At 40.5% G+C, this 27,160-nt stretch overlaps 1 protein-coding gene across 9 annotated transcripts in view; it reads right to left on the reverse strand.

Annotated features, from left to right (window-relative positions):
* The window catches only part of GREB1L (GREB1 like retinoic acid receptor coactivator), a 142,116-nt gene that overhangs the window by 16,328 nt on the left and 98,628 nt on the right, over positions 1–27,160 (reverse strand). For all 9 annotated transcript variants that reach the window (XR_011737454.1, XM_071804204.1, XM_071804202.1 and 6 more), the window contains 14 exons: positions 26,488–26,625; positions 24,572–24,757; positions 19,948–20,274; positions 18,971–19,099; positions 18,237–18,371; positions 14,480–14,677; positions 12,537–12,717; positions 11,042–11,234; positions 9,519–9,652; positions 8,486–8,825; positions 4,078–4,193; positions 3,459–3,703; positions 1,841–2,406; positions 1,141–1,243 (listed from right to left, as the gene is read on the reverse strand). Coding sequence is in view for 8 of the 9 variants with exons in the window: in XM_071804204.1 (XP_071660305.1) it covers positions 1,141–1,243; positions 1,841–2,406; positions 3,459–3,703; positions 4,078–4,193; positions 8,486–8,825; positions 9,519–9,652; positions 11,042–11,234; positions 12,537–12,717; positions 14,480–14,677; positions 18,237–18,371; positions 18,971–19,099; positions 19,948–20,274; positions 24,572–24,757; positions 26,488–26,625 (2,991 nt within the window). In the remaining variant the exon portion in view is untranslated. The remainder of the gene's footprint in view (positions 1–1,140; positions 1,244–1,840; positions 2,407–3,458; positions 3,704–4,077; positions 4,194–8,485; positions 8,826–9,518; positions 9,653–11,041; positions 11,235–12,536; positions 12,718–14,479; positions 14,678–18,236; positions 18,372–18,970; positions 19,100–19,947; positions 20,275–24,571; positions 24,758–26,487; positions 26,626–27,160) is intronic.

Below are 27,160 nucleotides of genomic sequence, written 5' to 3' on the forward strand. Positions count from 1 at the left end.
AAAGAAGAGAAAGAGTATTTCAATTTAAAATTAGTATTTTCTTTGGTCTCAAAGAGAATGTTGATAACTAGGACAGGAACATCTTTGGGTTGGAGAACAAAATATTTTCAATCACCAGAGCACTGGGGCTCTGGAAAAGCATTCCAATAGAAGGAGTGGGAGCGAAACAGCCACAACCAAAAACCCCAAACAAACCCAAACCGCTCTTCTGCTGGAGCTTCACACATTCCTGGCAGGGGTGTGACATGTTGCTGTGATCACAATAGGCCAGATGGCATGATGCAGAACTTCTCTTACGTTTTGATACTTCATCCTACATTTCTGGGGTATTTTAGTTCAAATAATGAGAGAATAACAGCCCCCAAAAGCTCCAAATGAACAGATTTTTTTTTTTTTAAATTTAATAGCACTTTCTGAGCAGACAGAAAAGTTAGTCTCTTCAAAGGTTTCACAACAACTACATTTTCAGGACACAAGTTTAACAGTCATGAGATTCACGCATTACAGAGTTATTTTCATTGGAAAACCACAGTTATGTAAAGACCATCCTGAAGAGGACTTGTTTCTAAAAGGGTTTGTGCATCTCAAGGCAAAGTGCTGCCACAGCAGTTAATGGATCTGTGAGATCTGACAAATGAGGCTCCAAAGAGGCTCCCTCTCCCCTTTTTCCTCAGCATAAGATCTGCAAACTGCAGACAGAAGACAGTCTTATTGAAAACTGGTATCTAACTTATACATACGCATAAATAAGAGTGCTATTTTGGCCAGAAACAAAATGTTCTGAAACGTCTTGTCTGCTTAGAAGCAGCAAGTGCTTAAAAACGAGCAAGGAGACGTAACATTGGCAGATGTTGCCCGTTTACAGTTTTGTGTTCACTTTCATTTTAGTGCTATCCAAATGTATCAATCCAAAATACAATTAATAGTTCTCAGCTGAGCCCAGTATAAAATTTAATTTTTTATCCGTCTATATTTAAATATATGCAGACACCTAGAGTAAGTCTAGCTATACACAAATGGACAGGACAAGTGATAAGTATAATTTCTAGTCTTTCCATGAGCCTAAAAATTTGTCACTGCTCAATAATACATAACAGAGGTTCTTTATATGCATATTAAGAACAAATACTAAATACTTACTGGCATTAATCTCTTCTTCATCGTACACATCTACTTCCAACAAGCGGATCAGCATGCGGAAGAGAATCCTCAGGAACTGCAAGTATGAGCCAGTCTTTCCCACCTGAGCCAGAGACAGAAAAAAATCCAAACCCCAACTCAGACTCATATGAAGGAAGGATGGATATGTTTCAGATAAACGCCTTTGGCCCCATTCTAGCTCTGCATTAAAATATAACATGACAAAATATTCCCCATTGTGCTCAATAGTATTACAAAATTGATCTGTGAGCAAAACCTGGCCCACGGCCACTATTGCTTTTGTAGGCAGGGAGACTGGCAGCTTCTCCACTGATACACTCACAGCAGTTGTATGCCCAGTGCCATCCACACATATTTCATTGTGGTGCTTCGGGACATGGTTTAGTGGTGGACTTGGCAGTGTTCGGTTAACGCTTGGACTCGATGATGTTCAAGGCCTTTTCCAACACAAACAACTCTACAATTCTACTGTTTGGGCTACAACATGACATGCAGCATCACCCTTCCTCTCCTTACCCCTTCCAGCATGGATTTAACCTTAAAATTTGACTGATTTTTGACCTGGAAATACAACGCTGCGTGCAGCCCTTTTAGGGGGCCTTTACAGTACGATCCCCAGTCCTTGTCATAGGTCCTCTCATCCTGCTAATAAGGCAAGAGAAAGGAACTGTTCTCTTACTTGTGGTGGTCCTGTCAAAAGCAGCCGCCTGGGGTGAAAACTCCTCGTGCCAGACGTCTCACCCTGATTGCTGAAGTCCGCGTGGTGCTGTCGGGCCGCTGTCCACTGCCTGTAGTAGAGGGACTGCTCCTCGCTGCTCATGTCCTTGTGAAGCAGAGGCCTCAGAGAGCTCAGCCAAGACACATCAGCGTGAGGAAGGAGGGAAGAGGAGGAAGGCAAATTCCCACTTTTCTGCGAGCTCAGGAGGCAGTAGGCAGCTTTTGACAAGATGACGATACGTGGCAGAGCGGCACGGAGGGACTTGCTGTCTTTGGCCGAATGGGCAGGCCACCGAAATGTCTGAGAGACTGAAGATAGCGATGATGATAGTTTTGAAGTGGTGCTGCTCGCCATCTGGTTACCCAGGGAGTCGCATTCTTGTTTCAGGGTCTCTCTGGCTGTGAAACTGGGGTAAGTTCCCTCATCAACTGAGCTATGAGCCACAGTCTGGAAGTTCAGTGACGGTGCTTGCTTCTGAGATTTGTCTGCAGCACTCGAGGAGCTCACACCGTTGTCTGCCAGGGAACCTGGGGAAACAAAGAGCAGGCAATGAAGAGATACTGGCCGACAAAAACATGTAAAGAAATAAACTCACTTCATCTATGGGACAATCTTAACCTTCAAATACTTTGTTCAATGAGTGCTGCTGGGTGAGCTCATCATGTGGCTTATGTCAGTGTTTCGTGACTTTAAAATAAATCATTGACACCCATCTGTCCCTCTTGCTCAAGAGGCAACAGCCCTCTTCTGTTCAGGTTCAGAATCCAAACACAAGTGTCCCAACCCCAAATGACTGCTAAGCTCCATATATTAGCTACCATTCCTGCCCTGGGATTTGGAATTTGATGGTACAACCTTCTGAAATTCAAGTATAAGACATCACCGTATAGGTAGATCAATTTGACACTCCTTCCTATGGGGAACAGAGCATTCATTTCACTGCAGCCTTAATGTGAACTGGGATATGCTCCCTCTTTCATACCAGTCAAGTTTAGCTGATGTATGGGAAGATCTGGTATACAGTAAAGGTCCAGTTCAGCTGTCTCATTCCCTCAAACTCACAGGGAAAAAAAGGGACGGATCCAGAAGTGTCTGAGGAATGCAAGGAAGGGAAGGCCTGGTGGGAGATGATGCTCCGTAGACGCCTGAAGAGGTAGGGCAAGACCCTGCCATTCCGCTGCTCTTGGCAAGGAGGCAAAGATCTACTCCTCACAGTCGCAGAGCACTTTTCTTTTCCTAAAATTTTATACTATCTATTTCTACTCTGATTTTTAAGATATTTTTCAGCATCCACCAGATTAAATTAGCAACAAATGTGAAATGTAAGTTTAAAACTAAAATTCCCAAGGGACAGTTAGCTATGACAACCATCCTCCCACTGCAACACCATCCTCTTTTAGCTGTACACAGGAAAATTGCTCACTGTGGAAAGAATCTGGTACCAACATTTTGTTGCCTAGCTTGCAGCAGGATACAGCTCAGCAACCCACATTTGACTAAACATCCCAGTGTTTGCATTCAAATCCCAGTGACGCAGGAATGAACACTTCTTTCTCAGAACAACAGCAGAATAACTGACCTGAGGTTCCAGTGACAGCGCTGCTATTGCTCTGGGGTCGGTCCAAGTCTATCAACAGCTCATCAGAGTCGTTCTCACTCCCATTAGCCTTCTCGTGCTCCTTCTCACTAAGGTCAAGAGCTACAATAGGTCCTCGAATCGCCTCCTTCGAGACGTAGCAGCACGCCAGGCCTACTTCTTGCTCTAATGCAGTCCGAGTTAAGTAGCTTGAGTCAATTAGTCGAAGGTCACAATATTTCAACGACCTAGTAAACCCAACCCAAGAAAAAAGAAAGCTTTGTTTTCTCTGACTTTGAAGAATTCTCCCTATCTTTAATTGCTTATTAAATATCCATGAGCAATTTTATTAGCCAGTAAATATAAAATTATTTTAAAATACCCAGCACATAAGCTATTCTCCTTGGTACTTTGCACAGACATTCCTTGACTCACGCAGTACATTAGCTTTAATTTTCACAAACCACACCTTCCAAAATTTTAAACTGTTCCCAAACAAAGTCTAAAATACTTTTCTTTCACGTGTGTGAAAAGTGGCCAGGTGGTATCAAACCACTTATCAGCCCTCCAACTTATCTAAACATGTTAGAGAACAGCCATATTGCAAGAGCAATAACAGCACCTGGGGAAAGTTTCTCCTAGTGGGTCCTTGCCGGTTAGAATAACAATGCAAGGTAGACCTTCCAAATCCTGGTAGGTGCGAGGGATCCAGTCATCCTGCTCATTTCCCCTCCAAGCCTGTGAAGAGAGAAACTTCCAGTCACATTTAAATGACAACTTCTAAACCTGCACCTGTTGTTTTTTTTTTTTTCCAGTTCCTACTTTTTCTTTGTACACTGAGCTTGCTTTACCCCACAGCCAACAGGAAAGAGACCTTAGGTACAGGCATGCATTTTTTTTCTGATAGCGAAGCGTTAGCCAAGCATTCAATGCACAGAAAAAGGATGCATAGCATATATTACTCAGTGCTGGACACATACACTTGGTGTGGTATTAGCATGGCCTGTCAGAGAAAAATGCAGTTGATGCCTTCAATTTGAAGCTAGCACAGATGGAAGTTATTTGAAATTAACGTAAGGCAAAGAAACCTTCAAGCGGAGTACGAAAGTGATTCCATGATCCTCAAATATTTGCTTAATTATTCTATTTAATGAAAGATCACATGAAAGAAAAAAATCCCCTTTCACAGGAGGTAATCCCAAAACAAGGGACTCCTTGCCTACAGCCTACTAAGGTCCAAGACCACAAAACTGTACCATTTTCCGCTAACACTGAAAAGGGTGGTGGCATCAGTTCCATGTTCTAAAGCCCTTCAGCCCCCTTGGTTCAGCAGAGCCTACTGAACCTGACTGAGCCCATTTGTGTTCCCTGCGTTGGATGCAGCCTCCTGAAAACATTGCTCTATCTTGAGCAACACCACCTTTCTTGCTGTGTTGCACGGTGCTCAGACTTCCAGATGATACAGGCAGTATCTGACCAAGACAGGCCTGAGCACCCCACAGTAACTCTTAAAAGGAAGTAAAGCTGAAAGACTCTGAGCCTCTCACTTTGAAAGGAAAGAAGCCATTCTATCTCTACAAACACTGCAAAGCTGAAATGCAAAAATGCAGGTTCATAGGTTCTTAGGGACATGGTTTGGAGGTGGACTTGGCAGTGCTGGGTTAACAGTTGGACTCGATGATCTTAAAGGTGTTTTCCAACCAAAATGATTCCTGTCAACATGTTATGGATAACACCAGGAAAACTGACAACACAGCCTCTTAGAACACTGACCAGTCAAGATGGGAGATCAGCAGAGAAGCTTCCATATAACCCAGAGACTTCACATTTCCACAGTGATCAGACACTAAGGAAGTTAAACCCTTATGGTTACAGTATCACCAAGTATTTGAGTTACAGCCTATCACCATGCCGGAGAAAGGTTTTCCTTCTGTCTTATTAATAACAGACCAAATCAGTTCTGGAGAAGACTCTTATCTAGCTGAGGCACAGAATGTACTTTACTGAGTCATGACAGCAAGCTCAACCACTCAAACTGCTCATTAAAAATAATACATATATATAGATATTACTCTTCTCAGCACAGATGTGCAAGAAAAGACACAACTCTCTTGAGAAAACAAGACTTCTTGCAAGGTATGCTTTCCACAAAGCTTTTAGAAGAACCCTATCTTGAATTCTCTCTTGGTTCTTCTAGTCTCAACCTGTACCCTCAACCTGTTCTCTCCTTACCCTTCCTCCTTCCCAAAAAGGTCATATTTTGTAAGTAATCTTCTCTGACAGGTGAGGGGGATCGAAAAGGAGGACTCACTGCTGGACCAGTGACTCAGCATGCCATTTGTCCTTTTGAAATCCTCCACCAAAAAAACCCCTATGATTATTTTGTTCTTAGCTTCGGAAGAGCATGATTTGAAGTAATATTCCCCTTTTCTGCTACGGCTCTATTCTCTTTCCCCAGTACCCCCCCAGAGAGATGTTTTCTGGCTCAGCAGGGTTAGTCTGGCTGTGTGTTATCCTGCCTCTCCAGTGACAGAAGTTTCTGCGAAAGTGCATGGCTAGAAAATGAAATAAGGGAAGACAAATACAAAGCTCATTTTCTTTGCACTATCCTAAGGACTTAAAAAGAATCCTGAGTGTCTGTGGCTTTAAGCCATAAGCTTGCATAGAGAAGCTGTATTTCTTGACCATCTTATTCAGAAGGGGCAAAGAGCTACATCCCTCTGGGCTTCTCACACCTGATTGCATCTGAAGAGGTTTGATTCTTGTTACACTTAGAGGGTATGCCATGACACCATGCCTGGTCAACAGAATCACAGAATAATTTGGGTTGGAAGGGACCTTCAAAGGGCATCTAGTCCAACCTTCCTGCAATGAGCAGGGACATCTTCAACTAGATCAGGTTGCTCAGAGCCCTGTCCAGCCTGGCCTGGAATGTCTCCAGGGATGGGGCATCCACCACCTCTCTGGGCAACCTGGGCCAGTGTTTCACCACCCCATTTTAAAAAATTTCTTCCTCATGTCTAGCCTGAATTTCCCCTCCTTCAGCTTAAAGCAATTACCCCTTGTCTTATAACAACAGGCTCTGCTAAAACCACTTATTTAAATTATTTTCCATTTCTTCTTTCGTTCTGTACCTCTGGGTATACCATCCTCCTTGAAGCCTGGCTCCCTGATAGAGAGGACTGACCTGTCTGCCTGGCCAGAGGGTTGGTGTGACAGGGAGGGGAATGGTCCAGCTACCAGCACTGCAGAGGCAGCTGCCACCCCCTGCCCCGCTGTAGCACCACACTCTCTGCTTAGGGAGAGGATAAATTAAGTCAAACTTTTCATTTGGGGTTATAATGGCCATAAGATTTCCCTCCCTGCCACTGAAAAAGGTCAGGATGAAGTCTAATCTTCCCTGCAATCAACAGCAGTCATTGGTGGGACCAGCATTTCGATCAGTTCCTCACTTGCTCTAGTCCTCCAGCTTCAGTTCTCCATATAACATCAGGAGAAAAACCAAGCAGCAGAGAGACTAAATCAAAATTGTTTGCAATAAACTAGACTCAATGGTAGCATGGCTGATGAATTTTATAATGGGAACCCGTTGCAGAAACACATGCTCACACCATTTCAGATACCCTGTGTTATCTCTGGTACCAGACTGGCAGGTACAGCTGCCCAGCACAAGACTCACAGGCAAGCTTCATTGTTCTGGAGCACCATTGGCATAACCCACCTAAGAAGACAACACAGGCTTATCTTTGGGCAAATGAACTCCCCTCTTCACTCCCTTCTGATACACCTTTAAGAACTGAGTGGGTTTTTTCTAGTCAACTGCAAGGAAAGAAACAAGTCCAGAATTCTACACCTTTGTTTACTCCAAAAACGTTTCTTTTGTTGTAGGGGAGAGCAATAAGAAAAATAAGCTTTTTCATTCTCTGCCTGATCAAAATTCCTCTTTTCCAGATGAACGGCTACATATTCTCCTGCAACAGCTAACACTCAATCCTGATCTGCACTCAAGGCCTCACATGCTGCTCCAACAATGCATAAGGGCTGCAACCCTTTACAGCAAAGGGGCATAAAGAAGCCCCCACGGGACTCATAATCCAGAATGATTTAAGGTTGGAATGAATGTCTAGCCAAAAAAGCCCCACAGCAGCACAGAACTCCTATCTCATGTGTTGTTTTCTCCTTCACAACTACTACTTTCCTCTCTTCCCTCTCTTGTTGCAGAAAAGGCTGGAGAAGCAGAGGTGGTAGTCTCTTTAAAGGACATTTTATCTGCTTTCTTTGTAGGCAAACTGTTTGAGAAAGGCTCACAAAATTAATTCCTTTTCCATGCGGTTTTGAATGTGTTGTATAACTCACAGTAGAAACAGGAAATGAATATCTCTGTGAGGCTTAGAGCAAGGATCAGGACAGATAACCAGAATTACTTTCAGGCTGGTACCCAAGGCAGGCAATCTGTTTCTCTTTGTTTAACGTAGCAAGGTTAATTCAAGAAGCAAGTCTGGCTGGCTGAACCATGCTCTTATAAATCCATGCAAAAGTTTAGCTTGGTGCCTGTATGCTGTGCAGAACAGGCTTTCAGCGTGCAGTGGTTTAAGAAAAGAAGTCTGTGACAAACAGAATACTTTACCCGTTACCAGAAGGGCAGAAGATGGATGGAGAGAGCAGACAACAGATACACTGGACAGACAGATAAGTTGGTGGAAAGAATTAGTTTGCCTAAGGCGACCTGAGTTCTGCTTTCTGAGATTCAGAGACAAAATCTATCTGATCATGCTCTTATTCAGCTTTATCAAGGGAGATAAGATCCAATGTTTGACTTCATGGGCCAATAACAATTCTGTTTTCTTTCAAGTTTCTAAGTCATTTATGTTTACCAGAAGCACAGTAAACTTTAATGGAGACAGACAGAGAACATGCAGCCTTTTCCTATAGAATAATTAACTTATAAACATGAGAAAATGAACACAAAATGTGTACAACTGCCTGATGACTACAATAGGCATACAAAGAAAGATTTAGTTTCTGCTGACCTTCAATCGTGTCACAAAGTGTTTCGCGACAGTAAGCTCTGAGGCAGGATTCCCAAGGAGGATCTCAAAACGATACTGCAGACCTAACTTGTCTCTTACTTCTTGTAACCTCTCCTTGGCCAGCATGGCCAGCTGCACAGATGGCACCCTAATGACAAGCATGTGGCCACAGCCATTCTTATCCTTTCCTGGAGAACTGATAAGGTCATCCATGATGCTGAGTGTTTCAGGTGTGCTGTGATCCCTTAGGGAGGCCATGGTTGTGAGAGCCATCAGAGCTTGGGAATACTGCTGAATGAGGAGGTAGCAGCGGATGACCATGCTATGCAGCCGGGGGTACCTTTGAGGAGATACAGTTCTGTGTTAGCACATACAAAGTCACAGCAACGTCTGAGTATCAGCAAAAAACCAGGACCATATGGTAAAGCACTACCCAATTTTTTTTTCTGTAGTGCTCAAAGAACAAAGCCTTTGATTTTCATGGAGAGTGATTTTGCACAAAACCTACCTATGTTTTAAAGAAATGTATATAATAGTCCAAATGCAGAAGATAAAGAGCTAAGTAAGTCATGTGCTCAAGCAACTGGAATTATGAATTTCTGTTACCTCCATTTGGGTCAGAATTTCAGCTAAAGATCTTCAGCTTGATGGAGATACAGATCCTCTTGGATGTGTTTCACTTCAATGGCACAGGCTAATAACTACTTTGCTGTCCATAAGCTTTTTCTTCTATGCCTTTGGAGGACCATTGCTGCTTCAAGTGGTTTGTGAGAGAAGTAACTTCATAATTTCACATCTCTCAACTTCTCACCAGAAAGTCAGACTTACCAACAGCAAAAGCTGGCTCTGAACCAAATCTGAACTTCCATTTTGCCTTTTAACTTGCATAGCAAATGTTTCTCTCATTACAGCTACATGCAGTGAAAACAGATATGAATTCACAAGCAAACTGTTTAAAAAAAAATAAAAATCAAATTCTACTCAAGGTATCCTTAAGATACCAATCAAGCAGAATCCCAAGCTCCCTATTTACCTTTCCAAAAGCGTGTTGACCATTTTTTCAAAGGTTTCATCACATCTCAAAAGGGGACTTGTGACTCCCCACTGGAGGGATTTGCTGTATTCATTCAAACCAAAGTACAGCTTGTCTTCATTTGCTGTGTCATCCTGCTCCATACAAAGATAGCAAAAACATAAGGAAAACTGGAATCAATTTTAATTTCCAAAGTATTTTCCAATAAAAGTGTCCTTTCTTTTCATTCATTCTCCCTCACCGATGTTATTTGTTTGTTTCAAAGAATACAATAAAATGTAAACTGTTTTTTACTTAACTAGTCTACAGCTAGGAAAGACAGACATAGGTCCACGCAAACATTTCAATACATCTCCTACTTGTGATTGCATGGGGTTTCTAGAATCCTGCTAATTATTTTCTGATTCTCTATCCCTGGCTTTATATCTACTGACAACTGTTATTTAATTTCTATTTAAAGCAGAACCTGAAAACAGAAGGATTATTAATTTCCAAAATTCCTCTTGATTGTTAGATTCTACAGATCTCTGGCGATCAGAAACCAATCATTTCTTCACTGGAATGTAAATCTGCAGACAGCAATTGGAAAGGCAGAATATCTGCTGCCTCATGAGGCCTTTGCTGGAAGGACAGCATGGTCTCCAGTGCATTTACATGACCAGTAATCACTAGGAATGCAATTAATCACATTCTGTCTCCCCCTTTTTTTGCGGGTTTTTTTATCAGAAGACTGAAAGTTGTTGATTTTTTACTTTTGGGAAACAAAAAATTGTCTAGACCATTTTACAGAAGGTCACCACACTGGCTTATATTAACAATCAACCAAAAAGCAAACTTGGAATATTAATTCACTCAATTTCCACTACTTCATTTGACTCTTAACTATTTTTTACAGCTATGACTTTAAGACACATTACAGACACAAATGGTCCACTCAACACTGTAAAGCCAAACTTGATATAAATTTACCAAACAAGGAATAGGAGAAAAGGATATTTCTAAAGCAGGTTTAGCCAGAACATCCTCAGAATCTGGCTAAAATGGTGAGAAAAGCTAGTGGCACAGAATGTCAAACAGACCTTTCCCATGTCTTCTCTGCATAATGACAGCAACTACTACACCGTAACTTGTTAACCTAGCACATAACTTTTATTACAACCAGAGAAGTAATGAACAGATTTGACAGGCTGTGTGACATACGACTTACAGTCAAAAGTCAGACTGCTTGAAAATGGAAAGCCAGCTCCAGAGCTTTATGGCACATCTACAGAGGTTTGTCTGATCAGAGTGTAGAAAGTACTTTCTCATATTGCACAACTAGACAAAGAAAAATGTGCAATTCCTGGGCCTAAAATATCAGTGCTACCCATACCATCAGCATCCTGGGGCTACATATCTGGAGCCTAAGAGAACAACCTCCAGCATAGATAGACCTCCCTTGTAGCAATTTTCTTTAGTAGACATCTGCTAGGTGTGAAGTCCACATTAACATTCACAGGTAAAATTAACAACTAAACACTTACCACAGCGTCAAATTGTATCCAATGTACCTCATTGCTAGAGTTGATCCTGGACTGCTGCGTTTGCAAGGCATAAGGAAAAGAGCTGACCTGAAGAACAAGGAGGTTGAATGCTTCAAGGACCTCCCTGCAATTAATAACTCTATCAGCCAGACCATGACTAGGCTCACCATGTGACAGGGAACTTGAAATGGCACTGCAGAAATAAGAATGCAAAGAATTGCCTTACTGACATCCTGAGATTTGATGGCTTACTCTGTTCCTAAAGAAAAACCTCCAAATGATCACGGCACCGAGAATCACAGCTGAAAAATCTTTTCGGAAGGGTGAAAGATGTCAAAATCATCTGAGTGTTCTCTATGGGTAGACTCAGGCAACAGGGGAGGGAAAAACTAAGGATCAAAATCTGCTGAGAGTGGAAAGGTGAATTAGCGTGCTCATTTAGAAGAGCATTGCATGGAGGAAACAAAAAATAGGCCAAAGGTGATGAAATCTCTCACCAAGAAACACTTTAGAGTTAGGATATAGCAACAATTTTACAAAATCCAGTGGATTTTCCAGCCTGAAACAACATATTTCTAAAAGACTGGGGAACCTGAGAGTCTCCTGATATCCTGATTTTCAGCTCTGGGAATTGTACTTGCCTCCAGGCTATTCCGGAATTCCAAATTCAGTGTGCAGCAAAGACAGTAACAAAATTGTGATGGTGGGGATAAGGCAGGAAGAATGTTGCTTTTATCTATTTCCAGCTGTCCTTCAAGGAAAGTATTTTATTATAACTCTGATATTCAAATGAATCCCACAGCCTTACGCACCGTATCTAAATCACACTAAGATTTTTCTCCTCAGTTTGCTCAGGGTACAAGAGCAGAATAATTAGCTTTAGTTACTTTTTTCTTTTTCCATAATAAAGTTGTGATTCAGTGTGAGGAAATGTTTCTGCACACGTGTATGTGGTGTTGTAGTCAGACCTAATGCTGGCCAAATCCAACACAGATGTTTTTAAATACTCTTCTCACAGTAGCTAGGGCATTTTTCAGATGATGCAAAGAGTTAAATGTCTGTAAGCATTCTTATATTAAAAACAATACCATCATCAAGGATAAAAACATGAATTAAAACATGAGTAGCTTGTGAACATGGGAGAGATTTGGGTTAAGTCAAGAAAAAAGGGCAGAATAGAAAAAAGACAAGAGGAACAAAGGAAGTGGCAAAATTCAGCCCTTTTTCCTAGACTTCAGTACCACAGCACTTACACCTAGAAACAGTCTTGTTAGGGATCCAGAAATCTGAAACTAGTCTCACCTATCTTCAACTGAATCAGGATTAGTTAACAAATAACATGGGCAAGCAAAAAGGATGATTTCTGATTTTGAGGCACAACATGCTTTAGGCCTCGAGAAAGCACTGGGTGTCTAAGATGGTTATGTCTTTTGAAGAGCCTGACTGAAAGATACTGGAAGAGGATGGTTTTCCTTCAGTAGGCTGAAGCATCTACCTTGTTAAATCCACGTGGGCATTGTCATGAACCAGCACAAACAGTGTATAGGGATTCTGCTTCACTCGTCTCATGAAAACTTCAAATTTTGTTTGAATTTCATTGTCCAGCCGAACCACATACTTCTCTGCTCTCTGATATGCTGTGCCATTGTCTTCTAGGCCCAAATCCACAAGGACACCTGTCAGAAAGAACACAACAAAAATCTTTTCCTTTGAGTACACCCAAAAATGAAGTGTCAACAGTAGGATGCCACTTGTCTGCCAACACCAGGACTTACCCAAATCACTGATATGCCCTAGTAAAGATCATTAACTGAATGCATTTTGCCTTATAATGGGAACAGAAAATTTGCCCACATTTAGCTAATATATTAATCCTGCCCGAGTCAGAAAAAGTTACGCTGATCCTTTCTTTGCAAAAAATCATAACTTTAAAAAAATCATAGTTTTATGCAAAACTGACTCTCACTAATATAACATAATTTTTTTTCATGCTCTGGTTTAATGTTTGTGCCAATACAACTGCTCTCTAGCACTCTTTACAATGATAGATTGCCATCCCGTTCATAATGTAGGCGTGATGGCTATCACAGTATACAGCTTTGAATGCCATTCCAATTAAAGAAGTAGCAATAAGCTACTGTGAAATGTGGGTCAACTATGTATCTGCCAGGGTCTTGATGATTTAAAAAAAACATTTTTAAAAAGTAAAGTAAAACCCATTCATTAAGCAAAAAAAAAAAAGCATAAACCCTGTTAACAGACACCAGAAAACCTCTTCTTTAGTGTGTAGCAGCAAATTAAGTAAATATGTCTGGAAAAAAAGAGGAATAAAACAAAAAAAAACCCCATAAAGTAAGTTACATTAGAAAGGAAAAGAAACCCAGACTTCAAGTAATCTATTTTATTCTTTTCACTTAACTAGTAAAGTAGTACAAAGCAGATTAAAAAAATACAGAGGTGGAACACAATACTGAGCGATATCAGGGCACAGGTGCACAATCAAAAAGTGTGGGACTGTTTAGTTCGGAGTAGAAAATAAGAGGGAAAAAAAGCCCACAGCTACCCAAAAAGCATTACACCAGAAGCATATATTCATGCTTTTCAAACACAAACGCAAATGCAAGTTATTATTAGATAAAGCTGAAGGCAGAAAAAAAAAATGTTCAGCTGATTAAAAAGAAATCCTAAATACACAACTATCCGAAGGACTTATTTTCTCCCAGATATGAGTGATCAACAGCTAAAAAGGACCAAACATTTACACAGACAGTTCTATTAGGCAGTAACATTCTCCAGGGAGAAGTTCTGATGCTTTTCTGGACCCATGTCAGTCTGTAGCAGAGTGGAAAACAGAGGTTATTCTCAAGGGGGACATATTCCATAACCTCCCCACTGAGGCTTTCTGGTTTCTCTTGAAGGACTTGGTACCAGTCATGGTCACACACAGAACCCCAGAAGAAGAAAACTCACCATGTGAACCAATAAGGCAATTATTGTGTGTCCAAGTGCATGTGTTACTCAGGCATCTATCTACCTAATAAGAGACCTTCCTGCACATACATCTGTGCTAATATGTACATGAGCATATGCACAAATGTGTGCCTAGAACAAATGGCACTAACAGCTCTAGGGGATAAAAGATCTGAACAGCCCATCTCCTCCCTATTTTGACAGGTCAGTACTACTCCAGGTCACATATTTGTCAGACCTGCATGAATATGGCAATTTCTTTTGACACTTACAAGGCACAGCTTGGGCCCAAATTATGAAAGGAATATCCTTAGAATTCATCAATGATACCAAGTAATGGAGCTACTGTGATACTGTGAATATTGCAAAATACATATTGGAGCAACTTCTCCATTTATAGCAGATATGATTCAATAACAGCACATACTTTGGTTTAACAGTCTCTTTTTACCCTCTCCTCCCTTTTACCTGATTGTCGAATCCTTTGAAGGGTCTGCTGCACCAGGACTTCTGACCGGGGAACTATAACGATGAAGTCCACTTTGCTGAAGTGGCCCAGATCCAGGCTCTGATTGCCACTGTCTGCTATAGCACAAACCTGGGACAAGAGCTTTCTGGCAACCGTAAGCTGTGGCTGGTAAATTTGGAAGGTATCAACATCCAAATCTAGAGTGTGTTTTTTTGAAAAAGAAAACAAAACACAACAACAAACATGTTTACTTTCCCACCCCCCCAAATAAACATGACTCTCCAAACAGCTTACCCTCTATGATAGGGGCCGGGGGGGAAATCACTTATCAGAATAAATCTCACCACTCTGGAGAGCTGGGTCCAGATTACAAATGCCAAGCTTCTTTTTTTGATCAAAATGTGATACTACATCAGATGACCTTAAGTACTGCACTGCCCATTTTTTAAATACCTGAAGTGTTTTGAGGATTTTTAACAGTGCCGCCCAAGGAAACCTCAATGCCAACATAGTGAAATGCATTCTGTTACCTGAACCACCACATACATAACATGCATGCACACATATATATAAAAGATATGCATGTGTACATATATAAAAAGCATATATATATATACATATATACACATCCAGAGAGCTCTAATGTTCTCCTGAAACTTGCAGTTCTTCAGGAGCTTCCCTCCCCCGCTCCTGCTGGGAGTGAGGTGCTGAGGTGGTTGTGCTTGGGATGTGATGGGATGAGAGCCAGCACACCTATCGACTGAGGAAACCGAGCCTGCATTGATAATCCTGTCAAAAAGACTCTGCCAGGAGAGGAGGTCAGTTGGAAGTTTGTTTGTACATCGTCTCTGCTGTGAGGTACTGAGTCTCACTCTAAGTCATGACTGAGACAACCGTATGTCTATATACTGACTGACACTAATATACACTGTGAAGGGAAGATGAGCAATACACCTAGGCAACAAATCTCAGTTATTGGGAGGGGCCATTTATTTCTTTGGAGGTTTCCTGATTTTTAACAAAATTTTAGTCTCAGATTTATTTTAACTTAATGAATGTACCAGTACTATTCAACATATTCGTCAATTACTTGGATGAGGGACTAGAGTGCACTGTCAGCAAGTTTGCTGATGACACCAAGCTGGGAGGAGTGGCTGACACACCAGAAGGCTGTGCTGCCATCCAGCAAGACCTGGACAGGCTGGAGAGTTGGGCAGGGAAAAATTTAATGAAATATAACACGGGCAAGTGTAGAGTCTTGCATCTGGGCAGGAACAACCACAGGTTCCAGTATAAGTTGGGGAATGACCTATTAGAGAGCAGCATAGGGGAAAGGGATCTGGGGGTCCTGGTGGACAGCAGGATGACCATGAGCCAGCATTGTGCCCTTGTGGCCAGGAAGGCCAATGGCATCCTGGGGTGTATTAGAAGAGGGGTGGTTAGTAGGTCGAGAGAGGTTCTCCTTCCCCTCTACTCTGCCTTGGTGAGACCACACCTGGAATATTGTGTCCAGTTCTGGGCCCCTCAGGTCAAGAAGGACAGGGAACTGCTGGAGAGAGTCCAGCACAGGGCGGCAAAGATGATTAAGGGAGTGGAGCATCTCCCTTATGAGGAAAGGCTGAGGGAGCTGGGTCTCTTTAGCTTGGAGGAGACTGAGCAGTGACCTCATGAATGTTCATAAATACGTAAAGGGTGAGTGCCACGAGGATGGAGCCAGGCTCTTCTTGGTGACAACCAATGATAAGACAAGGGGCAGTGGGTGCAAACTGGAACACAGGAGGTTCCACTTAAATTTGAGAAGAAACTTCTTCACAGTGAGGGTGACAGAACACTGGAACAGGTTGCCCAGGGGGGCTGTGGAGTCTCCTACTCTGGAGACATTCAAAACCCACCTGGGCACCTTCCTGTGTAACCTCATCTAGGTGTTCCTGCTCCAGTGGGGGGACTGGACTAAATGATCTTTCAAGGTCCATTCCAATCCCTAACATTCTGTGATTTATTTTACCTTAATGAATGTCCATACAGCACTAGCTGCAGAAACCTTGGTGACCGGAGCTTTGCTCTCTATAGACGTGTACCACAGGGTTCTTCCAGAAGAAAAAGCATGCTCCTGTATTTCAGTATTTCCAGCAGGTAAACTCTATGCCCAACAGTCCATGTTTTACTAGTTCCTGAATATTTTCAATTTGCAGGTTAACAAATTAAAACCTATAATGCCATTACAGGGTTTTTTTAATGTCGGTTTTTCTACTACAAAATAACTTTCTGATTAATGGAGTACTTATAAAAATACCTAGGGCAAAATTCTTAACAAAAACCCAAAACAAAACAAAAACACAACACGCCACAAACCCAACAGAAAATCCAAAACTACTCCATAGTTAATACACGAGAACTATTGGTGCTTTTTAAAATAATAAGCCACTTTATAAAATCTTGAAATTTACATGAAAATCGGAAGGTGACTGGAGCAAAAACCTGATATGTTAGTTTTATATAGACACACGTGTGTTTGTGTGTATGCATTTACCTGCTGCTAAAACCTGCCTCAGTGTTCATTTCAGTAGATCTACTACAGGATAAAGATACCTCTCACTGTCTAGGAGACTTACCTCTGCTTTTTTTTTTTTTAAATTCAGGCAGATTTCCAGTGGCTTCAACACTCTGCAGCCACATTTTAAAGACAAAACTAGCTCAGAATAATTGTTTGAGAAAACAAGAACATTGAAAAAAAGCACAGCTGCACATCATTACACGGTGAGAACAAAAAAATAACAGATCCAAAAGATTGTTCTCCTTCAAATTTATCCTGTGAGGGAGCTCAAGACTTGTCCTTCCAGGGGTGCCGAAGTACTTGGCAGCCTTCCTTACTGGATCTTGCGATCCATGTGGAGACCATAAACCACCTTGTTTTCATTCAGACCTAACACGGAGCTGATTACTTCAAGCTAACTAATGTGAATCAGGAGCATACCTTTCACAGCGAAAAAGCTTTACTGGGGGTTGAATTTGTTTCAATACTAGACCTAAAAGAATCTCAGGGTTCACAGCAGATCAGTGTATCTTTTACCATTACTGTCATATGAAAAGGAAAGTATTGTTAAAACTCTGAATTATGTAAGAATTCCAAAATGGTTAAAATTAAAATTAGCATTATTAGACAGGCAATCCTAGCTCATATTTTGCACCTAAAGTATGTCACCACATTACACTGAATCAGACACATCTCAAATAAACAAATTACAGGTTACACTTGCCTGGTACTTTCTGTCCAAGATCTTAAACACTTTCCCTACAAGCTTAAGCCTCAGGGCACAAGTGTGTAGTACGTATTATTACCATTTTACACGTGGAAAGTGAAGAATATCGTAAATTAAGATATAGGAAGACATCTGGGGAGATCAGAACAAGAACACAGTTTCCCTGTGCTTTAAGCCCAAGGTTACATTTCACTGCCAGGTGCAAAAGAGTGAGATGAGTCCACAGCACCAAGGAATATCTTCTCTGCTTAGTGCAGGACAGAAGATCACTGATTTTACCTTAGAAATTATAAAACACAGGGAAAAAGCATTGCTGAAGGTTACTACAGCAATTTTCTGAGAGACTCCTGTATTGCTACATTCAGCTGGTAGTATTAATATTTGAAGGTTGGCACACTGATTGCAGCTGTGCCCTCGGAGTCTTCTGAAGCACATGCACTTTGGCATATAACAAACTACCCACTTATTTCACATATTGCACGTAAAACAAAATTACCTGGTTCTTGTGTAGAAACCATGGCAATTGCCTCCTGAGATGACACACACTCACTAACATCTCCATTAAAAGGAATAATGACACTTTCCCCTCGCTGCTGTAGCATTTTCTCCAGAAGTTTGTCCAAATCATCACCTGGATAAGAATTAGCAACACCAAATTATCTGGTAGTCATTTCAGACAAATGATGTAGAACATTACATACATATATGTTATCACACAGCTGATGTTGAATCTGCAATGGGGCAGGGGACTGGAGATACACGGAACAGAGGGAGGAAGAATATTTTTCTCTTGTATTTACTGATTTGCCAATTGAATGAATTCCAAAAAAAAAAAAAAACAAGTACAGCTGAATATTTTCAGCTCTGTGCCTTTACAGCTGGCGATGACATCTGATGATTACAAGGAAACACACACTATAAAACCAGCTCTAGAACTTGTGCTAAAAGCGCAAACAAGAAAATACTCAAGTACTTATGTGTGCCCTGCCGTCACATTCAGCAATATAAACAGTCTTAAAAATGTTTTGCCACAGGACAAGTAACTCACAGTGCTCGGGTGAAGGAGACGAGCGTTCCTTTACACGCAGGGAATGGAAAGGAGGCAAGAACACCTCTTGGGGGAGAGGGCAGGGCTGTATTCACGTGTGTTTTAACCACTGAACAAGACAGACACCAACCCTAAAGAAATTATTGTCTTGGCTGGAACTTCTGTTTCTTTGGATCACTCACCTAAAGACGTATTTTTGAAATGCGATGCCAGGAAACTAACTTTCCCTGTGATGAGCTCGTAACTGATTTCTTTTAAAAACTCACTGGTGGTAAGCATGCTTTCTGCAAGTGCCCTGGATTGATACTGACCTGGAGAAGAGGAGGGAAAAGCAAAAGCAATGTTAATACAATTATTAACACAATTTTTTCATCCTAGAGGTGTGGGACATGCCGATCTTCAGTCAAGGATCTGCACCGTCTTTACCCAGTAGCCTGGGAGAGGACTCTCAAGTCTATTTTGCTAGTGATGGGAGAATCAGTTATATTGGTTTAGCACACCCTTTGCAAGCTGTTGCCCACAGTTTTGCACACTTGGGTGAAAAATGATATGCAAACTATCTGTACCTTAGATGGAACAAAGAATTCTGGTTAAATATTAAAAAGTAATTATTCTTAGTATGAAAAATATTAAAAAATTGAGATCACTAATTTATCTACCCACAAAGGAAAGATGACTAGTCAAAATCCACTTCCATCCTGATACGCATACACACAAAAACATCGCAGCTAGTCACCACTGTGGAATCTGAAAATTAACATGGTAAAAAGGATAAAAAGCATGTTCTGTTTTACAGAGGTCTGCAGAAGACTGTGGTCAATCCAATTTTGTCATGTGAAATAGCACAACTGCTACACAAAACAGAGAAAGACAAACTATTTTGTCATTTGGTCACTTCAAGGTATTTTCTAAGGTAGTCACATAAACAATAAAGGACTCCCAAGGAGCAGTAATGACTAACATACAGTCATTCTTCTAGATCCTCATGGACACCAGTACTCCAGTCTTGATCAAGGAATACTAAACTGTGACACTGCTGTATAACAATACAAAGGAGAACAGAAAGAACAAAAGGGATTTAAAAGCTGGAACACTGACTCAAGAAAATTAATTCTGCTAAATGGCATTGATATTTGAAGCATACTGCAAATATACTCACCTAGGACTACCACACAGAATTCATTCCCTCTTATCTTCGATGCACAAATGGCAACAACATAATCTGGTAGCTTCTGCTGATGTTTCATTTCATTAAGAGACCTCAGGGTCTCTGAGATGCCCTCTGCCAGCGAGTTCTGGGTAACAACCACATGCACGAGGTCCCGGGACACACTGGTGATTAACCGAGCAAGCCAAGGGAGTTGACCTGGTGACACCGAGATGCACTGTGCGCTCATTTGCAAGGACCGCTCTCTCAGAGTGAACTCCTGCATCGCTTTCAACATGATCTGCTCAAATTCTTCCCTCAGGGGTATTTGGTCAGGACCTACATTGAAAACAAACAAACAGAAGAACAGTATCTTGTATCAAAATGTTATTGAACTCACAACAATCACTTGTCTGTCTTGATCTGAGAAGGTCCTTCACTGTATTTTTTACATTTACAAAACCCACTTGCTACTCAGTGAACATCTACTTGTGTGGCATAGTCTTGTTTTTTCATATTAGAAACCTCTCTCCCCCACTATCTCCTCCATGCCCCCCTTTTTTTTTGGTTAACAATGAGGTATTCTATCTCACTCCTAGATTTTTCTGCTTTCAGAAACTGGTGGGACAAACAAGAGAGTGGGAAAATATGTGTCTTTTGCTTAGAATGGAAGATGAATCATGTAGCCCCATATGTTTTTACAGCAGAAAACCCAAATACTTATCCTCGCAGCCTAATCACAGCCATGCACTATGAACGAGCCTGTCAAGCGGTCTTTGTTTTGTTCTTTTTCATCACACATATTAATAAACTAAGCATGGTTGTAAACAAACAAGTTTAACCTCTTCTTTTACTATAGTTTAAATTTAGAAGATCTCATGCTGGTGCCAAAGGAGACAGCTTCACACTTCAGCAACTTGTTTTTCTATGAAAGAAAGGGGGGGTTTAAATACCAGAGACATGTGAAATGCTGGGGTTTTGGTCTTATGTTTTCTTTCAGGGCCAAAGACAACAAGCACAACGGGCAGTGAAAAAGAGAAAACAGGTTATGAGAGAAACAGGGCAGGGAGTGGGTAAATAACCCATAGCACATGATCTGTAAAAACTGCCACCAGTTGTCATTTTGCCTTTTTGAGAAGTAACATACGAAGAGTGTCACCACCCAACAACCACAGGATGGTACGACAACTATAGACTTGTAAATGCAAGGCTCTTTCCATTCTTGATACAAACTGAAAAGTTCTGACCAATCTAATTTAATGCAGTATGGGCATAATTCTCTCTTTCTAGCTCTCTTTAGAAAAGAAACAAAAGCAAGCTTTTGCTGATTGAGGGAGGTTACTTAAGAGACAGGTTCTAGACACACGGATCATAGAATCATAGAATCACAGAATAGTCTGGGTTGGAAGGGACCTTCAAAGGTCATGTAGTCCAACCCCCTGCAATGAGCAGGGACATCTTCAACTAGACCAGGTTGCTCAGAGCCCCGTCCAGCCTGGCCTTGAATGTCTGATGGGGCACCTACCACCTCTCTGGGCAACATGTTCAATTATTTTACTGCTCTCAATCGTCATGAATCCAAGAAATTGAAAATAATTGCACAAATGGAAGGACTTCTGTATAAGAAAAACAACAGGAACTAAGATCAGATGAGAGAGAAGACAAAATGATAGATATTGAGCTTGTGAGCAGTTTCATAAATACATAGACAAGAATCTGTCAAGGTTAAAAGAGACTATTTGGAAGCTTCTCTACAGAAAGGAGGAGGCAAAGGATCATCTTGACTTCAGAAAATGAAACTGCAAAAAAGAAGACCACCATGTAAAATTCATAGCTGAGAAAGACCTTATTAACCTAGTTATGCTTCCAAAAGCACCACAGTTTAAGACAACATATTCCAACGCCATCCATTTCTAGGTAGAAATCCTTCACAGTGTACCCCACGAAAACTACCCCTCCAACCACTTAAGACCAGAGGGATTGCTTGAATAACCTATTGCTTTGTCTGTCTGAATATCCCTTCCACCAAAGCCAGAGGTTTGTTCCTGCCTTGAGTTTGGATGCAGATCCAGGTATGGAAGCTACAAAATACCTCTGGGTGTCATGGCATGAACACAGTCAAAGTCATTCAGCTGTACCACAACAAGAGAGAAGGGAGAATGATTTTATAATTCTACACAGGTATTTAACAGAGGGTCCAGAAATCTCCTTCAGCTGAAAAACAAAAGCATAGACCTCAGCACCACATCAGATGAGATGGTGTTTGTAGAAACCTGAGTGCAAAAATAAAAAGCAGATAATTATAAATGATAGAATGTAACCCATACTGCAAGTATGCTCAATTTGAGGTATAAAAACAAAGCCTGAGAATACTTCTCTATGAATGCTGCCAAAGGTAACACATGAAATCTGAGTAAGTACAGGAGACAGACTGTAAAAAACACTGAAATAAAAAACACCTCTTCATCATGTTTTATTTATTCCTTTACCATAGTGGAATTTATTTATAGCAATGCCACGGTTCACAACCACAGCTTTAACTGTGTATAGTCTTAATAGTAGGCTTAAATTAAAAGTGTCAGAAATTCACTTGTTTTGTCTGCTTTGATTTGTAATGTCACTGTGCAATTGCTCAGCTGATTTCCGAAAACACAACAGCATTGTCCTACAAGTAATAATAATGTTGTCATAATCTTACAGGAAAACTGAAAGTTCTCAGATATATGGTTTTTTTAAAAAAGGAGCACTTTCATAAGTAGTATTCTTATGATCTGCAATTATGGTCATCCGCAAACATACTCCGTATAAGCAGTGAGATCTGAAAAAAATAGGCAAGACTATTTTGTTCTTCTGTCTGCTTTTTTATCCTTGCCTTTATCTTATTCTTTTGCAATATACTCTGGAAGAAAGAATAACTTTTTAGTCCTACTTTCTCAAGAAAATAAGAGGCTCACATGAAATAACTGTTAATTTATTATGTGTATATTTGTCTCTCCTCCTCATCAAAAACTTTTGAAGCTGGCTGCCCTCCAATCATCTTTGCTGCTTTGATTTCACAAAATAGGATAAAGGCTACAGTTCAGTGCAACTATCACAATTCCATCAGTTTTAAGTTTGCAGCAATACTCAAACCAGCAACGTGTTTCGATCCCTGTGCTCTGCAAAATGTTTTTACTCTTCCCCTCTTAGGCTCTTTCATCTTACAGTTCTGGTGCTCACCTCCATGTTAGGCCAAATGGAAAACTATTCTGCTTTGCACAGCTAAGAACAAAAGCCAAACTAAACACCTTCTTATAAGGGAACTACTTTATGCTGAAGACATAGTGATCACTAGACAGAGCTCAGCTTCAGAAGCTTTGCATGAAGCCTCCTCTAGATTGCAGCAAGTATGGACTTGTGGCACGCATCTAAAGGTTGGATTTGCTCATGGAGCATGGTTCACTGACTCAGTAAGTTTCAATAAATTGCTTATTTTTAACTGGAAATGCTGTCTCAGCTGGCTACATCTTTCTCTGAAGGAAATTCACAAGTTGCCTCTATCAATCCAGATCTGTGTAAAGCAGCAGGTATTAACATGCAGACTCAATAAATCTTTCAATGAAAATGAAAACCTCAAGTAACAAATTTAAGACCACTGAGAAAATGGCAACAGAAAAACATTTAGGCTGCAAAAAATGAAGAAACCTCTGTGTCAGTTCTAAGATGGCATCCAATGGACTACCGAGGCAGAGAATGATAAATAAAGCAAATGGGCCACTTATTATTTCAACACAGAAGATGGCCTCCTTCCTCTCTGCAACAGTGCTGCATCAAGGGAGAAGAGCAAAGCAGAACCACCCATGGGTGAAACGTGCCCAGAGCACATTTGCTCCCCATATTATAAGGTTCTCACCAATTATGCTTCTTCTGAAATATGTGCACATTTCATACCATTATGTATTACAGATGCCCTAGTGGAAACCCAGCACATGAAAAGCAGCATCTTTTCAAAGACAGAAGTTAAGACTGAGACTGCTGTGAGAATTTTCCCAATGCTATCCTGCATTATTCTTTAACTTCTAAAACCTTACTGTTAACACCACCGGCTTTTACTCTGAAGCAGGGAAAAATGTCTGAACGAGCAATAAGAAAATGTGGTTTGCTGGTTTGCTCTTAACCTTCCAAAGAGTCCATTTCAAAAACATTTAGAAGAATGAGATATTCACTGAATCACTTGCCTTAAGTCTGAATAACAAATGCGGTTTTCATGTAAACGGTGCTGTCACCGAAACAATGATGACCATCACACATCTGCCAGCATTTGTCACAAAACTGAATAAAACTGAGTGTCCTTAGAAAGAGCTGTGATAACTGATGGTTTGATACCCTAAGCAAATGAGTTATCTGCATTGCAAATCCATTTTCACAAAAGTGACCTGGTCAATCCCCATATGGAGAGCAGAACCAGTATCAGCCTTTAAATTCACTTCTTCAGTCTGATAGACAAAGTAGTGAAGTCACCCACACTAGATGGAGCCACTTACCTCTTCCAGGCACAAAAATTGCCAGAAGATTGTCTCTGAAACGGACATAATGAGGGTGGGGAGATAAAAGAACAGTCACAAATAAAAACAAGAGCTTATGACAAATGGCTTACCTAGTTGGACAAGATACTGAATAGTTAAAAGTATCATATTCTCCACACTCAACAGCTGACTGCTTGTCACACCCAAGAGATCCAAATCCTTGTTTTCCAACTGTGGAATCTTGTAGCAATTCACCAGCAAGGGACTCACAACAATATCACCGACATTTCCATAGAAATAAGGTAAAGTGCCATAACCTTTGATAAAAGAAGTAAACCCCCACCCCAGAAATTCACATTAAAGCATGCACAACATATAAACTTTCAAACTTATCCTTAATGCTGTCTTGCAAAATATACTGCATCAGTGACTGTTCTTGGCATTATAATTGCTTACAAAATAAATGAGATAGGCCAGTGAACCTTTTCTGTATTTTACAAGTGATCACACAGATTTGCAAAAACTAACAATAACTGCATGCTAGCAGCATAATAATTATTTTTATCTAAATACAAATGAGAATATTATCTTTTGGGGTCTTTCCCTGATGTTTAAATACAGATTCTCCATAATATAGTGTACAAAAAAAGCAAAATCAATGGAAGCAAAAGTACATTGATCTTAACGTTATAAAAGCGACATAAGTCACATTAGCATTGATTCAGCCACTATGGTATTACTGTGATTGATTTCATTTTTTTTGCCACGTTTCCATTCTGTTTTCATAAACAGGTTAAAGAAACATCAACAACTAAATGTGCTGTTCCGTAAGGTAATGCACATGAGCACAGGCTAACTCCTCTTTTCCTCTAGAATGTTTTCATTTTAAAAGAAAAAAAAAAAATCCACACAGATTTTGCCAAACCCATCCGTTTGGGTACATCTGGTTCTGTACTATTAATAGGACGCTGTTTCTTAGGGCTACTAACATTTAGCCTAACTGAGGACTTCATTGGCAACTCTCCAAGAGCCTGAGGGCTGCATTCAATTTGCACTTAAGCTGATGACTGTATGACTGTAGGCACCCTCATCTTTAATAAGGAATTGTTTCTCTGAAAACCATTAGAGCACCATCCTGGATCTTTAGAGGAGGATTTGAGAAAACAAGGCTAAGCAAAACAAACCAGAAGCAGCGTAACCCTCTCCTTGATGGTTTTACTAGGATTATCTGTGCAAGTGGGGACTTGGAGCACTTCATTTCTTCAGGAATGATAAATTATTCCATGGATCGTATTCATAGGCATGTTCTGTTAACACTGAAGCTACTTTATACAACCACCTGTATGATGCTGGACTGAGAGGAAATTTAAAGAGCCAAAAGCATTTTGACAGTGCTAGCCAACCCATCTTTGTTATACAGTATGCCCAAGTAGCTCAGCTTGAAAGGGATATTTGCATCATAAGTCACACTTTTAAAGTAAAAGCCATGTGTTTCTAAGGGTTAACAATGTACTTGATACAGCTAATGGATTTTAAAAGCCTGATCTGTTATCTCAGTTGCTTACAAGAAGTATGTATGACAAAAGACAAAAAGTTAGTATGATTCACTTCTGATTAGTCAGTTCAAATACATTTTCTGGTTCCCATGCAGAATCTCTGCCCTGGGCTTCAAGATCTGGACTATAAATGCTACAGGAAATATTTGCTTGTTTTGTAAGTTGTTTACCCTGGAAAGCTATTTTCATTCCATGGAAATATTTCTATTCTTGGATTTTACAAAAATCTTATTTGTACAAAACTTTGATTTGGCCAGAGGTTTTGTATAAATTTGACCTAGTTGTGACCCGTTTGCAAATCAGGTTCTCCCGAAATCACTTAACTTCCAATCTCAACTTGTTGAGCAACTAAAGCAAACTATCCGTGACAAACTGACTTTGTGTTGCACTGAATGCCAGAACCAACAAAAAGAAATCGAAAACCTCTTTCTCCTAGGGAGAGTATGTATTTATTCAAAACACAGCATTTGATTCCCCAGTGTAAGACTTACCTATCAGAATCACTGGTCTGACTCCTGAGTTATTCAGCAGGTTTTCAGGGACTATTACAGTCTCCCCTGCTGGGATGGGTTGAGGCTGTAAAATTCCAGTTAACATGGATTGAGGAACTGGGACTGACAAAAGAGGCTCTATAAAATAAAGAAAAGAGAAGCTTCCATTACTAAAAGGCTCATACTGTGATTTGGCCGTATGAACAAATAAAAAAAATTACTGCAGATCAGTAACTGTAATAAAATTCAAAGGTCTCTGCATTTCCTGCTATAGTTTTAAGTAATTTAAATTAGGAGCCTATATTCTCCTGTAGCCCCACCCCTAAAATAAAACTTTTTCTGACCACTGTATTGTTGGTGGGATTGAGAGAGGAAAACACAGGTTTGAATATGCATCTTCAAACAAAGCCAAGTACTAAGCCAAAAGGCCACCTCTCAATAAAAGGGAAGAGACTGCTTTGACTTCTGACATAGAATATATGTAGATAAGGAAAAAAAAAACCACAGGCCAAAAACTCAAAGTTGTCCTTAGTTGTTACAAAGATAAAAATTGGGTTTTAAAGAGCAAAATCAGCTTTCACATGGAAAAAGAGGAAAAAAGGAAAAAAAAAAAGCAACGAAGTGCAAGAATTTTGTAATCTGTCATCAGGTTACACCATGAGGTCTGCTTCAG

Source organism: Patagioenas fasciata, chromosome 2, assembly GCF_037038585.1.
Source record: "Patagioenas fasciata isolate bPatFas1 chromosome 2, bPatFas1.hap1, whole genome shotgun sequence".
NCBI lineage: Eukaryota > Metazoa > Chordata > Aves > Columbiformes > Columbidae > Patagioenas > Patagioenas fasciata.